Source organism: Strix uralensis, chromosome 15, assembly GCF_047716275.1.
Source record: "Strix uralensis isolate ZFMK-TIS-50842 chromosome 15, bStrUra1, whole genome shotgun sequence".
NCBI classification, from domain to species: domain Eukaryota; kingdom Metazoa; phylum Chordata; class Aves; order Strigiformes; family Strigidae; genus Strix; species Strix uralensis.
The window spans coordinates 2,561,092-2,580,328 of record NC_133986.1 but is presented as its reverse complement, the minus strand read 5'-3'; the positions used below and the strand labels follow the sequence as shown (position 1 = coordinate 2,580,328).

General features: G+C 37.2%; 1 protein-coding gene and 1 long non-coding RNA gene across 4 annotated transcripts in view; one reads left to right on the top strand and one right to left on the bottom strand.

The window, feature by feature from the left end:
* Window positions 1-19,237, bottom strand: part of LOC141950220 (uncharacterized) — a 44,310-nt gene that overhangs the window by 18,673 nt on the left and 6,400 nt on the right. The gene's annotated exons all lie outside the window — the stretch shown is intronic.
* Window positions 4,782-13,384, top strand: OLFML1 (olfactomedin like 1). 3 transcript variants are annotated; one of them, XM_074884770.1, is made up of 3 exons: window positions 4,782-5,469; window positions 7,495-7,780; window positions 10,925-13,384. In XM_074884770.1, the coding sequence occupies exons 1-3, from the start codon at window positions 5,344-5,346 to the stop codon at window positions 11,701-11,703; spliced, it is 1,191 nt and encodes a 396-aa protein (XP_074740871.1). In that variant the 5' UTR covers window positions 4,782-5,343; the 3' UTR covers window positions 11,704-13,384. The 3 variants fall into 3 exon arrangements, with proteins under 3 accessions (XP_074740871.1, XP_074740869.1, XP_074740872.1); XM_074884768.1 differs by having other exon boundaries at window positions 7,492-7,780; XM_074884771.1 differs by having other exon boundaries at window positions 5,352-5,469; window positions 7,682-7,780.

The window sequence follows — 19,237 nt, the reverse complement described above, 5'->3', positions numbered from 1 at the left end:
TACCCAACTAAAGGAGGGTAGGTTCAGACTAGATATTATGAAGAAACTTTGTATGATGAGGGTGGTGAAACAGTGGAACAGGTTGCCCAGAGAGGTGGTAGATGCCCCATCCCTGGCAACAGTCAAGGCCAGGTTGAACAGGGCTCTGAGCAACCTGATCTAGTTGACGATGTCCCTGCTCATTGCAGGGGGGTTGGACTTGATGACCTTTAGAAGTCCCTTCCAACCCAAACCATTCTATGATTCTACAATTCTATGATTCTATGATTTAAATCAGTACGACTAAAATGAGGATTAATTTTGCCTTTGTGATTTCATTTTTAGAGCCAGCCCTCATGATATGATTAGTTTTTCCTGAAGGTACTGGACAAACTATTGCTGATTGCAGGATGAGCTGGCTTTCACTATTTTGGAAGGCACAGACCTGTAACATTTGGGAGCTTGTCACTGCAGCAGCAGATTGCTAAAGCCTACTAGCACCTGGCTTACTAATAGCTTTCCATTCGTGTGTGTCTCTATGATTTTGGCCCATCTGAACCATACTTCCTTCTGTATCTTTATCTCCTTCAGAGTTTGGAAATGGTGCGTTTCAGCAAGTTTGTCTTTCATTTCTAAGGACTTGAGAGCCCCCTAGTGGAGACCTCTGTCTGAATCCCAAAATCCAGGGCAGTCTCCTTTTTATCACAGCATACTTTTTATCACAGTCTCCTTTTTATCACATTCCGTACTGATATCACTCCCGACACTGTTCTTGTAGCTGAACACCACGTAAGGACTCCAGTTTGTCTTTTTAACAGAAATGTGAATCTGTCTCTACGACCCAAAACTGAAACTGGTTGAAAAAAAAAAAAAAAGCAGAATTGGAATTGTGTTGATTTCCCACCATGACAAAAATATTTTCTAACCTCACTGATCCCAGCATTAGACAACCTCATCAAGTAGTGGCCAGTACTAACAAGGAACTTAATTCTGTAGAACCAAGTCTGAACAAAATTAGAAAATACACAAGAAGACAATGATACACTATATATTATTAATATAAAACATCATTATGATTCACCAGCATCAAAACTTACCAAATTAGGCAACTGTAAATTAAAAAAAATTGTAATCACAAATTCCCATATTTCAGATAGTTATCTCTTTTCCTCTTGTTTTGCCTATAACACATTTGATTAATGATCATCAGATGCAAAACCACATCACTGATGCATCAGGCCAAGTAGCAGTTATTCTAATTCATGTGTGTATAAAGTCAGTAATATAGAAAGCTGTAAGTCAGACTATGCCTCTGACTTTTTTTTAATCTGTCTATTATTGCTTTACATGTAGAGGTTAACTAAAGATGAAAAAACATAATCAACCCTGTTTTAAGCCAGTCTGGACTTCAGGATTAAAATCTGTCAGTGTATATGTGCATTACTTAGATCTAAGCAACAGGAGTGTGGGCTTCCCACCCTTTTCAGAGTTGTAATAATGCAGGGCACAGCATTAGGAGAGCATCCGTTGCTCAGTAAAAGCCAGGGAACAAGGGTGAGGGCGTCAGGGATGCTTCCAAAGCTCGGAAAGAAAAATGCCAGACTGGGTTTACAGAGAACACTGGGAATCTTTTAGAATCACAGGCACAGACGGACCCAGCAATGACACAATGTGGTTTATGTGTTATGGCTCTGGTGGGACAACAAACATGTCTTGTGATTCCTGTGAGGAACTAAGGCATGTCTACAAGAAGACACAGTGGGACTGGAGGCTAGTCAAAGAATGGAGAAGACCTGGAACAGGAAGCTATGGCAGTGATGTGAAAGTTGGAGATCTGCAACAAATCAGAGAGGCTCATCTCAGACAAGGCAAGGAAGTGCCTTGAACAGTAATCTCGAGGTCTCCATGGCTGAGGTGCTATCTCATGACAGATAAGATTTCTCCATCATGAGTGTGATGGAGAAATTAGTTTCTGCAAAGAAGTAAACTTGTATTTTACAGACATTCCCCTTGACGGTATCAGGGTTTGTAGGTACCACAGTGTGCTTCAAATTGCTGCAAGAGCCTGACTTATTGTGGCACTGCTCTAGTTTTACCAACAGAAATGTCACAAAGAAACTGATTTAAAAAGAAAAAAAAAAAAAAACCAACAAAAAAACCCCAACAATAAAACATAGCATGCAAAGGTATGAGTGAAATAATATCTTAAAGAAATGTCATTTTTTCCCCAAATCTAGTATCCACTCTGAACTGATTCTAACATCACTTTTAGAACACAGAAAACTCCATCCAGCATCTGAAATCAAAACAACAAACAAAGGTGAGAAGCTGAAAATGCCTATTTTTCATTTGGAAACCTCAAACAGCTGTCAAAACAGAGACTCCAAATGGTAGAAAGGTGGAATAAGTGCAACAAAGAAGCAACATCAACAAGAAAAGACCACCTTACTCAAGAGAGAGAAGGACAAGAACAGTGAAAAGGCATATACACTTACGTCAGCATACTTATTTCCTTTTAGAGGTTTGTCTGTCAAATCAAGACAGTAATAGGAAACCTATTCCAGGAGCAGTTCACAAGAGAAAAAGTCTTCCTTGTGATACGAACAATCTTTCTGCTCTGTTAATGTGTAACATCCTGTGCAGTGAGACCAATGTCTTCCCAGGCATGCCAAGCAATCCTGCTTTAAATTGCTATCCTAAATATATATATATTACATTTTTACATTCATTATATTTTTACATATACATTTATTACAGCTAATATGTAGCTGGGATTAAAAAACCCAACATGTATATATCTAGGCAGAACAGAACTGGAAAATATGTAACAACTAAAGAAACAAAACCCAAAAACCAAATCTCAGTTCTTAACCAGATGCTATAGCATGCCCTCCCAGAATACTGCATCTGATATAGACCATTGTTTCCATTTACCATGAGATTATGGTTTAATAAGCACGGGAATGTTTCTTTAAGAGAAATCCTTGGAAGCTTCTGGTCTTTCATCTGCTGGTAATTCTAAGAAATGGCGGAGCAACGTTACAAAATCCTGTTTCTTATACAGCATGCTTAAGCTTCTACAGGATGTTTAGCAGTTCAAGATATTTTGCTTTGTAGATAATTTGTCCCTGTTTCAAGATGAAGGAAAGAAATAATATATCTATATCCTGACTTTTAAGTATGCTTTCTTGATTGTAAGTTTGTAGCATTTTGCTTAGGGTGTTTTATTTGCTTAGGATCTGAAGGATTCACCAAGGAGGTTAGAAAAGGGATCGTTTTTCTGTGTTCTTCCCCAGTGTTGAAGCTGATTATTTTGTAGAAAACAAGACAGCGCACTTTGCCAAGATGTTCCATAGGACGTAATCAAGGAAGACTATACACTTCCTAAGGTGTCTGTTCTCAGTGAGCAACCCTTCAAGGATCCAAGCAGGCAAGCCTTCCATCCTCCCAGGCAGGAGTTCTGGAGTAAAGTGAAATGACACTGTAGTGCAGAACCAAGTATTAGCCTCTCTGTGCATCACTGACTTTGCCTGTAAATAGGAACTAGCAAATTGTTTATGCCTCTTAGGATAAAGCAATAGTAAAAGAAAAAATATGTGCACTTCTGTGCAATTTGCCTGTAAAGCACGCATAACAGTACCTTGCAACAATCAACAAATGGAGGTAAAAATCTGCCTGCTGTGACACATTTTCATGAATTCTGTCACAAGTCACATGCTTACACACAAGACAGAAAGCAAAGGAAAGCTGTGTAAATGTGAGAAAAAAACTGTAGAGGAAGAAAAATTAAAAAAAAAAAATAATTGAAGAGGTGGAAAATTCTAAGAAAGAGAAACAGAGACATCCAGCTTGGCTTCAGATACAAAGGGAGCTTTGTACCATCCTAACACACAGTTTCCTAGCAAATATAATGTTAGCATAGCCACATATATTTCCAGACAAGACATGCAGTCATGGAAATTATAAAAAATAAATTAAAACTGCCTCAAATGCAATACTCATATAAGTTAGTTATAATTAATTTTTAAGTCATCCTAACTATAATTACTATTCCAAAAGAAGAGACCTATCAAGGACTCCATTAAATTGACAGAGAACTGCGTTAAGGATATTGACTTGAGCTGGAACAGTACTGGCAAGAGAAGACGGTAAGGAGAATGAAAAAGATATTTTTTAAAAATAAGTTTATCTATGGTTTTCAGTCCTACTTGTGCTGGTTTTGGCTGGAGTAGAATTAATTTTCTCCACAGTAGCTAGTATGGGGCTATGTTTTGGATTTGTGTGGAAGACAGTGTTGATTTACACAGGGATGTTTTAATTACTGCTGAGCAGCACTTACAGCCAGGAGGCCGGGGGTGCACGAGGAGTTGGGAGGGGACACAGCCGGCACAGCTGTACCCCAGCTGACCCCAGGGGTATCCCAGACCATGTGGCACCATGCTCAGCACATACAGCTGGGGGAGGAAGACGGAAGGGGGGGACATTGAGGGTGATGGCGCTTGTCTTCCCAAGTAACCGTTACGTGTGATGGAGCCCGGCTGTCCTGGAGATGGCTGAGCACCCGCCTGCCCACAGGGAGCGGGGAATGAATCCCTTGTTTTGCTTGTGTGCACAGCTTTTGCTTTACCTATTAAACTGTCTTTTCCTTAACCCATGAGTTTTCTCACTTTCACTCTTCTGATTCCCTCCCCCATCCCACTGGGGGGCAGTGAGTGAGTGGCTGTGTGGGGCTTAGTTACTGGCTGGGATTAAACCAAGACACTACTGTAAATAGGCTGAATACTGGAAATGAAAACAATTGCTTTAGATTATTTTACAGTAACAGCTGTGGTTGTTGAAATAGCTACAGACATCATGCATCAGATCTTCCTGTGAAAAATGACCAGTGCTCCATTGAATTTGAATCTATGCTGACTTATACCAAGTATATCCTGCACAGCATTGGTCACACGGGAAAGCAGATGGGAGGAAAAGGAGGGAAAATAAATTATTTTTATTTGTATTTCATAAAATTTGGCCTACAGGCTTTATGTGACTCAGTACTGAACATCTGGGATTGATCACAGGATCACAAACTGGAAAGCAGTCATCTGGCTTCTACAAATAAACAGATTCAGTTCCTCTTCCACAACTTTACTTTTTTAATGAAAAAACTGCAACAGCCATTTTAAGTCTTTTTAATACTTGCAGCCAATGTATTTTTAACTTTTTTGTAATTTTTAATATTACTTTTTCACATCACAGTATCAGATAACTGCTAAATTTCATTTAATCCTGGACTGGCAGTAGTGCTTGGGATTGTCCTCCACACAAACACACACACAATTAATTTACTACTATTTCACTTCAAAATTTTATGAAACAATGGTAGTCTTGCAACTCCGATTTTTATTAGTTCCATTCCTCACAAGCGTCATGGGAGCGGCACAATATATGATGCAAGATGCAGCACTGATGAACTACATTGACCGGCGTTTCCTATCTTTAGAGGTATGTGCTAGCTGGATCATTCTGTAATACTGCCTAACTGCACAGAGGTGTGAAAATGTATGAATGTTCTTCTATGTGTGTGAGCATGGAGCAGTTTGTGTGATAAACATTATCAGGAAGATAAATTTCCAGCTTTTTCAAATAAGTAAGTAAAATTGTAGCTAAACCTTTCACTATAATGATTCCTAACTACCACATCATCATTTATTGCAGAATATCATTTCATAACGTTGTATTTTTATTCTGTTACCACTTATATTTTTTTACATCATCAGTGAATTTAGCTAAATATGCAAAAGTTTATAGTACTGTCACAGTTCCTCCTAGGGAACAGCATAACCATATTGTCACCAGTAGAAGTGCTGTCAAGTATTAATAAGGAGATAGAAATTTATCAGGTATTTTTCCTACGTACAGATGAACCTACCTGGAGGAGTAGTTTAAGACTTGTGTAAACTAGTAGTGTATCTGCACTTTAACTAGGAGTTGAAATAATCCCCTTACAGCTGGGAGACTGAAATAAGTATTTGCTTTTAATTAATTATATAAAAGTACCAGTACCTGCTTCTTTTTCTGAAGTAAAAGTTTACCAGTACTGCAAAATACCTTTTCAGTATTGGCATGATGTACTCAGACATAGTTTATCTTAAATTATTAACATGTCCTTGGCTCCTGATTTGCATTAGCAGACTTTTAGAGAAGCTTTAACTTCCCTGATCTCACATTCCCTTTTTGTACAAAGCTCTCGCTGGTCTTAATTTCACAACACAGAAAGAACCAAAGGATCAGCATGGTATTCTGTTCTGATTGTGTAGACAGATTTACATTTTCTTAGCCACTTATAGGAATAACTTCACGTGGTCATTTCCATTCATTTGGCACCCATTAAAAATTATGCAATTCCACCTGTGGCATATGGTGCAAGAGGCACAAAACAACAGGAAAAAGGGTGAGGCAGATATTGAAGAGAACACTTGAAAACATTGAAAATAAAGTTTTTGTAGAAAGTAATTAAGCAGCTTCCTGGGGACTTATGGTCACGTATAAATGGGAGGCAGGGGGCATACAGAAAAACCACACCTTGCAAAACAAACAAATCACCACCAACAAGTCTGCATAGAGCACATGCCTACTGCGCTGGTCATTTTGTAAACTCAGACATCCCCAAGTCAAACACCACCTTAAAACAAAACACCTGAAATCTCTGCATAAAGCACCAAATCAGAACACCCAATCTAGCAGTTAGATCTACTACAATTGTGTGATTGGGCTTAAATATTGGCTGAATTCTGTCATCTTCCCACAGTGGCAATTGGGCTTCTATTTTCAGGCCACCCACAATCATTACAGAAGCATCTGCATTACAAAAGAGAAATCACTTTCCTCACCTTTAAAAATGCTGATAACCTGAATCGAGGTATAAACAAACATCTGTACTTTTTTTCAAATACAGCCAACAATTTAACAAAAAACCACAACATCTTCTCAAACATAGAGGTCAGTATTTCCATGTTCCATTTTAAGTGGATAAAAAGGAGCCACACTAGATGCTGTCTTGGTCAGAAGAGGTGTATTTATGTGAAATGTTCACATCTGTAGATCTGCAGAAAACTTTGAGACTGCTTCACCTGTGGTCCTAAGAGGAGGAGTTCTGAAAAGTTTATGGAAAACAAGTAATTGGAGATCATGTGTCCTTAAGTATCTCTGGCTGTTTTCACCAGAGCATTTTTCCCTCTTTAGGCAGCAAAACAAAGTATCTAACTGTCAGTAACCACATCAAGGAAAAAAAAAAAAAAAAAAGGGTATTTTTGTCCAGAGCTGTGAATGCTAGTGCCAGTCTAATATGTCCTCTTCCTGTAGATAAAACAGCAACAGACAGACCATCAGTTTGAAACAGATGGGGGGCGGGGGGACTGGGAAGGAGAGAATAGCACAGTTTTTAAAGTAATCATGAATGAGGTTGTAATCTATACAGAATATACACGTATATCCATATATTTTCTTCCTGTGTTCTAACTCAAGAAGACGCTGGAAAAATGCAACCAAGACATACTGGATTATGTGGAAGAATTCCGAGACTTTTCACAGATGGTACTGTCCCGCCTGGCAGGACTGAACAATTATAAGGCTGAGGTTAAAAATGAAGTAGAGAATTTGCTAACAAGGATTGAACGAGCACAAAGGGACATTGACTATTTTGGATCTGTCACAGATTCTAATACATGTATAGAAGTACATGAAGACCTGGTTAAACAGCAGCTATTTGAAGAAGCAGAAGAAAAAAAGAAACTTAAACTCATGCTTAATGCAAGTAAGAATGGTTTACTTTTCAGAACTTTGATGTGAATGAGCCAGTCCCCTAGCCAATGCATGCATGCTGAAATAGGGATAGATTTTCACAAGTTATGTGAATACCACAGATAATTGCATGGGGGTTTGGCTGTGTAAATACTAGGTTTATAAAAAAAACAAAACAACCCAAACTACAAAAAACATATGGGAGAGAGAGGGAAGAAAGTATAATTCAAACATTTATTTGCAGATACTGTTCTGCATATCAGATTGATTCTTTGGAAGCTGCTTTTTATTATAAAGCAATGTAAAAAGTCTCTGAAGGTATGCTCCTGCAAAGTCCCAGAAAAAATGCCAGTGCATTTCTGAGTATTGCAGCTATACCAGGGAATTAATTGTGGTCTTTGTCGGAGTGGGCAAGGGTCAAAACCTCAACTCAAAAGTGAACTCACGAGTTAATAAAAAGACTTAATTCACTTCTACAATTTGCATCTGGTTTACTGTCCTCCTCTGTTCTTTTTCACTCTCTCCCCTCTGTGTACTTTATCAGGATGGCACACTGGCTCAGCTGCAAGCAAAGCTTAGTTCTGATTTGAAAATTAAGTGTTAGGGTACCTAGTATGAAGAATATATACACAAGGTATACTTTTTTTAAAACAAATTAAGTTTTATAAGTATCTTTACCTTAAGAAAGTTGAGTTATAGATGTAAATTTCATATTGTAGACATATTTGAAGTAGGCTGTTTCCTTTTCATTCAAAAGTAGTAAGAAATGAAAAATAAACAATAAGAAATATAAACTGCCATTTTTTTAAAAGCCAGATGAAAGATCTTTAGCATCATCAATTATTCAATTCCACTAACTTCAACAGAATTAGACTGATTTAATTTTACAAATAAGTTTACAATTTGTTCCTTGACCTTTTCTAGCAAAAGAATATTAAGGCAGATGGTAACAGCAGCAATCACCTATTCTGATCCTAAGCTCTAACCTTACACCACAACTGAGTGCTCTGAATATCAAGATTTCTTTTTTCTATATATATTTTTTTGAACATTAGGCATTTTTCTGAGAGAAAAATGTTGGTATTTTTAAACTGACTGTGGTAAGGACATGTTGAAAACTAAATCTTTCTGAGAGTTTGAAGGGAAAAAATTACTTTCCATCTTCCCTTGTTGGAAATTTAATTTTATTGCAGAAGTTCATAGTAACTTTAGGTTTGTCAGTACTAGTCAGATGCTTGTCCTATTGAAGTTGCTGGCAAAACTAGTCCCTGTACAGATTTTACAGCACTTCGAAAAAGTAGCAGGACCCTCAACTCTAGCAAATAGCAGCTCTGCTTCTATGCTATCATTATTAACTGGAAGTTACAGTTATTTTTGCTGAGTCACTCCAAAACTCTAGGAAAAAAATGGTTTTTTAAGTCCAACTTTGTTACTGGTTTTGGTTCAAGTTCACACAGACTTGAAAATAAAAATCAAGTAGAATCACTGTTTTTACGTGCAGTAGTTGATACCTCATCCTGCTTTGGGTGGGAAACAGGACATTCTGCACGTTTTAGGGTATGATGAGAAACAGTGGGCTTTGATCGTATCACTGTGGAGAATGTGGAAAAATTTCAGTAAACTTTTTGCTCACTGTAAATGTCTCAGTTTCTCAGTCTTCCTCCAAGCTGTTATGAAAGCCAAGGAGAGTTAAAAATCTTCTCTCAAGAAGAAAGACACTATTCATACATCTCAGATAGTAATCTGGTTATTTCTCCTGCAGACAAAGATGTTGCTAAGGATGGCTAGGTATTTTGATTCAACAGTTTTAAGTTTTTAGAATCTATCTAATCAATAAATTCTAGTTTTGGGAAAGGTATTGTGGCTTGCTCAGGGAAGGTGCATCCAGAGTGAGGACTTCCAAGAAAAAAAATCCATGCTGTAGCAGCAGTAACCAAATGCTTTGGTTACAGGGTATCAGTACACACAAATGAATAAAGGTTGTTTTCTACAGGCAACTGGAATCCTGCCACTGACTTCAATAGGTTCATATCAGGCCAAACAGGGAGGCTGGTTTTGCTTTCTCCATTTCATCTACTGCCAGGACTTCCTGCCTTAGGGCTTTGTTTGTTCTGTTTACTAAAATGGCTGCACTTCACTAAAGGCAATTCTTTAAACTTCAAATAGCGTCTCTTGTAATTTATGAGTGCCTTTGGTAAACAGGCTTGTTAATATGCTATGCAGTAGTGGTTCTCCTGGAAAGGATGATACTTGATAAAGATCTTAGCATCTAAATACCTGAGTCTTCACAAGCTTTGTGCTTTTTGGTCTTAAACATCTGAGCAAAGTGCATAGAAAATGTAATGAAGCCAAAACTATGACTTGCTCCCTGCTGGTGCCAATTTTATCCCTCTAGTGAGGTAAACAGCTATGTAATTCCACCAGTCATGCTTCTAGCATAGGAACTGATAACACAGACATCATACTAGTTCATTTAAAGACCACCTTAATGTATCAGCATTCACAATTTTGTGATCTATATATTTGTACGAGTTCCTTTGTGCATCAGGTGTTGGGAAGTGGAATGGGAAGATAACCCAGTATTTTGGCTTTCTGTTATGATGATCTATTTTTATTTGTCTTTATATTATAAATGCAAAAAAAATGAGGCTAACAGAGGATAAGCGAATTCCTGAAACAAAAATACTATACACATGGCATATCAGGAAAATGGATTTTAATGTGTATGCCTTCAATAAGAAATAAATTTTATTATTTTACTGTGCTGATATAAAACAGAAGTCACTTTTCTGAAGTAAAAATTACAGCCCTGTAAAAGAACTGACAAGAGTAATCACAGAATCCCTAACTGTGCTCTTGGTCTCCTCAGGTACACAAATAGAATCCCTTTTGGATAACACTGGTCTAATAGAGCAGAAAACAGCACACTATGTGTAGCTGAAGATAGGCAGTTTCCTTAGCAGGAGATGCTGAATATATCATATAAAATTAGCTTCAACACTACTTACCATAGCCACATTGCTGACACATTTACTGATATACTGACCCTGGTCTTATAGTTGGATTAAAAGGCAACTAAGTAATTCAAAGAAAGGAAACTAGAAAATTCACAGATATTCTAATTTTTTTTTTTTTGTCTTTGGGTGTTTCCTTGCAGGTTGTGACCACATGCTTGCAGGTATTAAGTCCCTAAAGATAGTTAAGAAGACTGGAGATAAGCATGGCTCTTGGATGAAAGATCCTGGCAAAAAGCATACAAAGATTTATTTATTAAATGGTTCTGTAAATAATGTTATTTTGGAATTTGCAAATATCATGACATTCATGGAAGACAATCATACACTAAAAGCTCGCAGAGTCACCTTGCCATCTCCCTGGGAGGGAACTGGCCACATCATATATCAGGGTTTCTTGTTCTATCACAGATATGGCTCCTTAAATGAGATAATTAAATTCAATATCCAGAAAAGAAATATAACTGACCAAATGCTACTGCCAGGGGCTGGAAGGATTCCTGCCTATCAGCTTTCTCCATCTACAAAAATAGATCTTGCCATTGATGAGCAAGGGCTCTGGGCAATCCATGCAGAACCAGAGACTGGAGGAAACATTGTAATTACTAAAATCAACCACATAACCATGGCAGTAGAGCATACTTGGGACACATCATGCAACAGCAAGGATGCTGAGGCAGCTTTCATGGCATGCAACACACTCTATGTTGTCTACAACTTTGCTAGTGGAGGCACCTCTCGCATACAATGTGTTTATGACGTTTTGGATGCTGTAAATACTTATGAAATCCCAGTATTGCATTTTCCAAAACGTCAGGGTAGCCATTCCACTATACATTACAATCCCAAAGAAAAGCAACTCTTTGCTTGGGGTGATGGATCTCAGATCATTTACAAGCTTCTCACAAAGCAAAAAGTTTAGAATCTTTAGCAACTTTTCAACTACACTTAAAATCTAGCAGTGCAATGTCAACATGGTCATTACAGTGTATTAAAATTACGTTATTCCCATCTATTACAACTTTCATCTCTTTTACATAAATTTAGGTTTACATACTCCAGTGATCTTAAACTAATGTCCAATTAAGAATATGTAAAGACCCCATTAATATGAATTACATGATGACTAAATACCACACATTTACAACACACACACACAAATTAGTCTTAAAGACTAAGGTTAATTAAAAAACATAATAATCCATCTCTGACATATTCTCTCCCTATCAAAACTATGTATTATGTTTCAGTGCCACGGAAATCAAACCATAAGCTCTTTCTGTCCAATACACATTATCTGACAACCTCTACTACCCTGAAGCTCACTGTAGGAAGCCTTCTTGTAAGCACTCTAAAGTCACATGCTTCCAGAGAAATTATCTATCAAGTTTTAACAGGAGAGGTTTATTATATCACAAAGCATAACAGTATACATCCTCACAAACATGGTTTATTTTTAACATATAGTTCTTGCACATTACATCAAGGCTATTCCTAATCACTGAACTTTTAGACTATTTCCACGAAATTTCCACATTTTTGTTATGCATATAGCTGTACAGTCCACTTGTGATCCTGCTAATACATTAGCTGCAGCTAAATATTCACTTTTATCAGCTTCAATTTGCCACCTTCCAATTTTTTTCAGTATATCACTGCTTGTGTGTCAGAAGGAATGTTCCTAGATGATCTGTTCTGTATCATACACTATTTTTAAATGTTTTCCATATCACTCCTGGTTTCCTTTCTTATTAGGCCTCTTTCAGCATCTAGTTGTGAGGCATTTTCTCAGTACTTCAAATCACTTCCATTGCTCATAGCAGAATCTTGCTCATCCTAACCTCTGACTCCATCAAAATACCTGTACAGAAAAGGTGGCCCTGATGTGCACAAGAGTGCAAGTGAGGGCATGCTACTGGTTGGTCCTGGGTTTGTAACAGATAAACTTCAGGTAAACACAAACACATTTTTGTTTCAAAAATAATATTAAAAAAACCCCAAACAAACCATACACTTTTACTTGTGAAACACAGGTACTGGCTGTAATTTTTGGATTTTAATGACAGATGCATTTCTGTTTGATAACAAAAAAAAAAAACAACCACAAAAAATGGTGCTTGAAAAGCAATCCACAGCTGTTTCTACAGAAAGCCCATTTTGTTCTTTACACTGAAAGAGTTGTTGTTCTGTTTAAAAATAGCTTCAATGGAACAGCCAAACATCAGGGAATGATTCTGAAAAGGAGTTCCAGAATACAACTAAGAGTGTATGGACTGCTGAGTTGCAAGAGTACTACTCTGCTTTTAGCAAAAGAAACTGTATTGTTCTAGGCACCCTTAATGACTATAGCATTACTTCTGTGTTACAGAAGCCATAGGAAGCACAGTTAAAGACATCCTCAGGCTGAAAGTAAGGTGGGCTGGCACTGATTTCCTGTGTGACCATGGGTCAAAGGCAGATTCAACTATTTGGCCTTTTATTCCTCATCTGTAAAATTACAAACGCAGAAATACAAAATGGTATTAGCCACCTTTGGAACGCTTTGAGATCTTTTACTGCAAAAGGGTGTGTAATTTACCTAACAAATAAAGGCTTTTGATGTATATATGGACTAAGTCTGCTCTTTAAAAAAGGCATTCCTGGAACATGCTACGTGTCAACACTTACACAACCAAGAAAGCCTACGTTATTATTCTGTATAGAGATTTCAAAGAGCAATCCTCAAAAGTTCAGGCAGGGTACTCTCTGAACCTTGCTGCCCCGGAAATCCAGTCTTCATAATGAATTAAAGGTACTGCCTCATTTTGATAAAAGGAGAAAGTTTTGTATGGATAAGCTTCACTAGATTATTTCATATTGTACAAAATGCAAGAGAAATGAAAACAAGAAAACAGAACAACAAAGCTGATCAGTTAACATTCAGGTAAGAGAAAGAAGGCATACTTTCTCCTCCAGCTTCCTGATATATATATGGATTTGATTAATTTTCATAACTGGTAGCACACAAACAGATATTTTTGAGAAAGTCAGAAGAGACATTTGGTTAACTCTGGGATGACAGAGGGCAAAAATAAGGATGGCTTGTTTGGAATCAGAAAGGAAAGAATCACAAATAACTGAATAATCTGCTCCAAGATACCAGTCTCCACAAAGCAAGGACAAAGTGCTGTTGGCAAGGCAGTAGTAAGCCATGGAAGATGGCATGAAAGAGGGCACTGGCTTCCAGTTCAGGTAGATGATATGACTGACTGTTAACATGGGAATGAAATTGGTACAAGGAAATGAACACAGAAAAGTCTTCATCAGGAACAAAAACTACAGAAATGACAGATTATGACCTCTACATACACCATCTAGATAACATCCACTATTGTCCTTATTACTCCAGTCCTTTCACGCTGTGCTTTCTCCATGTGCCTGTTTCTTCTCTATCATGGGCTTTTTGCTTTTTCAGTGCTGCATTTTCATTTTCAGACTCTACAGTCAGGTGCTCTTGGGTTGGCTCTTCTGCTTTGCTGCAGCTGAGTGGAATCCAGCATTCTCCGCTATGACAGCAGGATCATCATCCTCTTAACAACAGCAGCACTCCTCAGTGCTTTGGCTGTGAAAAAGGTCCCTCTCCACTAATACCAGTTACCCCATTCTTTTCCTGCACTAAATCATGACTGCCCCTTCCCAAGGTGAGATCAGATAGCAGGGTTTCATTGCACAGACACTCATCTTCCATGCCCTCCATTCTTTCTGCCAGCTCTTCTGCAGAGGGCAGGCTCAGGTCAGGATAATCTGCAAGGATTATATCCTGCTTGCACTTGAAGCAATTGGAACTATCATAGACAGGAGGGTTTTCAGCATTTTCTGATTTATTGACACTTGTACGATGAATTTAAGCTTTCTGACAGCAGTGTGATTTCTTCTTTGGATTTTGTGGCTGCTAAGGATCTGTGGACTGTATGCTAAAAGCAACTGCTTTACTAGTATAGCAAAGCTTGATGCTAGGAGCATGGTGTAAACTATGCCAGTATAACTAGGTTTATTTTTACACTGTCCATCAGAGAGATATGCTTATTTCTCAGAAAATAATCTTCCTTTCTCTTTTTTTTTTTTTCTTTATTTCTGTCTGCCTGGATCTGGAGGACAAGAGCTTCTTCTAGCATTTATGCAAGCAATATAAGAAAAACACACACAACATGATTATTACCGATGAGTTTATCACTAAGTGATGCAGCTACTACATGCTTACTGTCATCCTGCTACGTAACAGTCCATGTTTTCCCCTGGGTGTTGTTTCCCACCCTCTGTGTTTGTCCCCAGTCAGAGGACACTGTTGCAAAGACATGCATGGAAGCTCAGAAAAGAAACTGCAGAACCGAAACCGTTAAGATACAGCTCTCCTAGTACTGAAGAAATAGCTCCTCCTGAAGGCAAAAGTTAGGACCTGTGGCTCTTTAAGTTTAATTTGGACTTTTCATGGGTTTGCATTGCATATAAAATGATAATACTTTTTGATTATATTTGCACTATATTGAACCCTAAGCCCACAAAAAGGAATATACAATTCAAGGAGTGCAGTTACAGAAAACCAAACAAAAGTGCAAACAAGCTCCATTTACAGATGTGCTGGGGAATGACAGTAGGGTGATTTCTTGCTGAAGAATTGGCACGCTGCTCAGCATCACTTAGAGCGAGTAATGGATTTCAGTATTCATTGATAGACTATGATAGTCACTGCTTATGTTGCGTTATATTGGTAAGAACTCTGCCCATACCTCCTAAACAGCTTGATTTCTGTGCAGATTTCTTCATGATGACATTTCCACCCATTTATTTCTATTCAGGGCCTAATCCAAAGGCTGCTGGTGTAACTGAAAGTTTCTAACCCCTGTTGTGTCTCCATAATATCACACTTGTGTGTCTCTACAAGAGTCCTAATGTTTTCTTTTCTTACTTTGTTTAAAAGGGGGCTTATCCGGATCTCAAAAATCAGGCAGTATTGGCATGAATACTTTGTAAAATTGTATTTGGAAGGGAGGCCAAATTTTGCTCTTATGTACATCCCACAAAGCCTTATTCACATTAAAATGGGTATCAAAAATGTGTATCAGTGAGGAAGTTGACCTTCTCTATTAAATGTGCCATGAAATTCTATGATGTCATTACTACAGCTACACAGGGCATTTAGAAAAACAAAACATTGCTAACAGTTCCCCACGTTTTAAGGGATAATACTGAATAACTGAACCTGCACAAAAAATAGTAATTCACACAGGGAGTTTCCCTAAGCAACAAGGTCTATAAGAAACAAACTTCTTACAGTGGGTTACTCTAAAACGTGTATGAAAAAAAAGACAAATATTGGAGCTTTGTTAATTTTGTTATTATCTTAAAAGTGTAAAATTATTTTCTTGTGATTGAAACAGTTTACTTCAAATAAAAAATCTTGTACTCAGTGACAGGAAAATAAGGTAATCTGGAGGTCATATACAAAGCATAAAGGGGGCACACATACATACCCAGTATGGCAGGATTCTCAGTATTAGGAGTAGGTTTAATTTATGACTTTTCCAACATTTTCCAGTGTTATATGTGCTTGTAATTATAATTTTCTTATTCTTAGTTATCTGGAAGACGAAAGAATCCAACATATGAACACTAATTGCTGATGCAGTGAGTTAGATCATAAACTTCGTACATGTTCATCTGTTATCCAAATACTATTTGATAAGTAATCCTCTTTACAGTATTTTTGGGACCAGCACTGATTTTATACTTTGTACTTTTTTTTCTGATTCCATGTAATGCCTGAAATTATCTGTAACCATTAACAAATATCCAAGAAGAATTAAGCACTTCTGTGGGTTTTTAAATATAGTTTTATCAGAATATTTAATTTAAACAACACGTGCTTTATCACAATATTAGCTGAATATTTGTTTTAAACAACACATATGGCCAGTTGCTTTTTCTTTTAAAGGCCCAGCCTTATACTGTTTGCATTATCACTGTCCATTTACTTCAACTGAGGATTAGAAGATAAAGTGTCACTGTAATTTCCTGTGTACATACTCAATTTGAAATTGATACTGTCCCATGTGGGCAGATGGCTCTCCCTGTAAGAGCTACAAAGATTTACTTTGGCTTTGTGCTCACATTGTATTTTTCCAAAAACAATTTTAATGTGTCTGGAAGATGCATGCCAGCTTTCCAGTGCCTCATGTGCAGTTGGTAAAAACAACTTTGACAGAAAAGGTTTTCTTCAGAATAGGTGCAAAACCTGATTTAAAGCCTTTATATGGATCCAGAAAACTGAGATAACCATCTGAAAACAGTTATTTCAGTCTCAGAAGCAATCATCTCTGAAGTGTGTGCAGAACTTGTGTCACTGTGGAAAATGTTATCTCCTATCAGGATCTCAAAAAAATTCTACTTCAGTAATTTTTTATCAAAAGCGATGTTGCTGAATGTTACGAATTGCTTGTTTTCTCCCCCATTCTGGAAGCTAGTGACTATATCCAGAAAAAATGCATTTCCTATTCAATTCTTTGGCCATAAAATGCAAACATAAACTTGCAGGATTAATGATAGTGGTAAAGTAAAAATGCATTGCTCTAAATTTACAGGACTTGCATGTAGACAAACTGAAACAGCCTTCAGGATACCCTGCATCCTTTTCTTCACCTGGCATAAGCATCATAAGAAAAATAACATATTCCCATCCTTCTTGCACATTTGATAGAGCTACATTCCTCATCAGTCTTGTCAACATATAATTTATTAAATGTCAAATAAATATCATTCATGCCCCAACTTACTAATACCATAACTTATATGGTATATACTTTGAATAAATCTTTTTCTTAACAAATTTGTAATGAAAACAATGTTTGTTTTACTAACTAATAGGTATAAAGGATGTGCTTTTTTTCTAAGCAATTTAAAATATGTTGGCAGCAGTCATATACTTGTATGTTTATGTTCTGACATGTACTAGGGCACATACATAAACAAAAAAGTAAGGGCACACAACTGTACAAATATAGAACAATTCATATATGCCATCATAATTTTCCAGGTGAAATCAGAGCCCTAAAGCAATGTATCTTAAGCTTATTTCATAACCCAAAACACAGCACCTCCTTTTTCTTGAAGAGCAGAAGAGATAGAATTTTTTTAAATGAAAACATCTGAGCTCTTCACACCCACCACCATCCAGCCACTCTGAAACATAAACCTCCACAGGTTGATCAGAGAGAGCACAGCACTGAAATCCAGGTGGCACAATTAAATTGCAGTGGATTTTACTAGCTATGATTTTAGTGACTCCATGTAATGGGGCTATAAGGCAAGCAAGGTGCTGCTCATCATATCCTTCCAGCTAAAGCAAACTTTTCTGGTGAAATACTTATATTAATATTTGCTGTCATTACATGTGTCTGATATTACAATATCAAATTAACATCAACACTGTAAGTAGTGGTATTCATAAAAATCACATTTTAGTTTCACTCTTGTTTGTGTCTATGCTAAAAGAATTTGTCTGGCTGTTTAGTGAAGACATACAACATCACGAGACTGACTATCCAAGAAAAACAATAAGGAATGTTCATAAACAAGATATGAATACTTTTGAAAAAGGAATGCAGCATGTCCACAGAAATAGAATTCTGATATCTAACAATGCACAAGCAAGACAAAGGAGAAGCTAAATTCATATCCTTATTCATTCCATTACTTCAGGGAAACAAATATTTCATCTGTATAAAATTGTACAGAATAAAGTCAGCATTTTGCATTCTCTATGAATGGTGAATTGGGCTTTAAGACCAAACAATGCAGCTGTGTTTTTTAAAGGAGCCTAAAAGAAATGAACCTTTTCCTGAATGTATCAGCTAAAAAGCACAGAACAGATCTTAACTGCAGGAAAAATGCATTTACAATAGCAAGTGAAACAGTTCTCAGGCTGAACCTGTGAGTCACAATTCATGTCTGGATGCAGAAAGCCACTGTCTTAAACTATAGTTATGACAGGAACCCAGTCATTATCATACCAGCAAGTTTCTGATACTGAGGCACTTCTTTTGGTTTGACACAAATTCATATTTAGGAAAACAACTAAGAATCATTATGATTATAAATATGCAAAGAAATCTAGTTCCATAACAAAAACAGAACACTTCTGCTAAGACAAGTATCAGAACCACAGCAGAGATGACTGACTATAACTATTTCCTGAGGATTTTTTGGGAGACAGAATCTCCTAACCATTTATTAACATAAGTCAAAGACAGTTCACATCAAGAATCTGCAGAGAATAAAATAATGTGTTATGATAACCCACGGTAACATATACATCTTAACTAAGTTTGAATGTGTATAAAATTAAACTGCAAATTACCTGAAAAGGCTTGCTAACCGCCCAAGTGTCAAAATTCACAGTGCTCGGAATTTTTCACATGGTA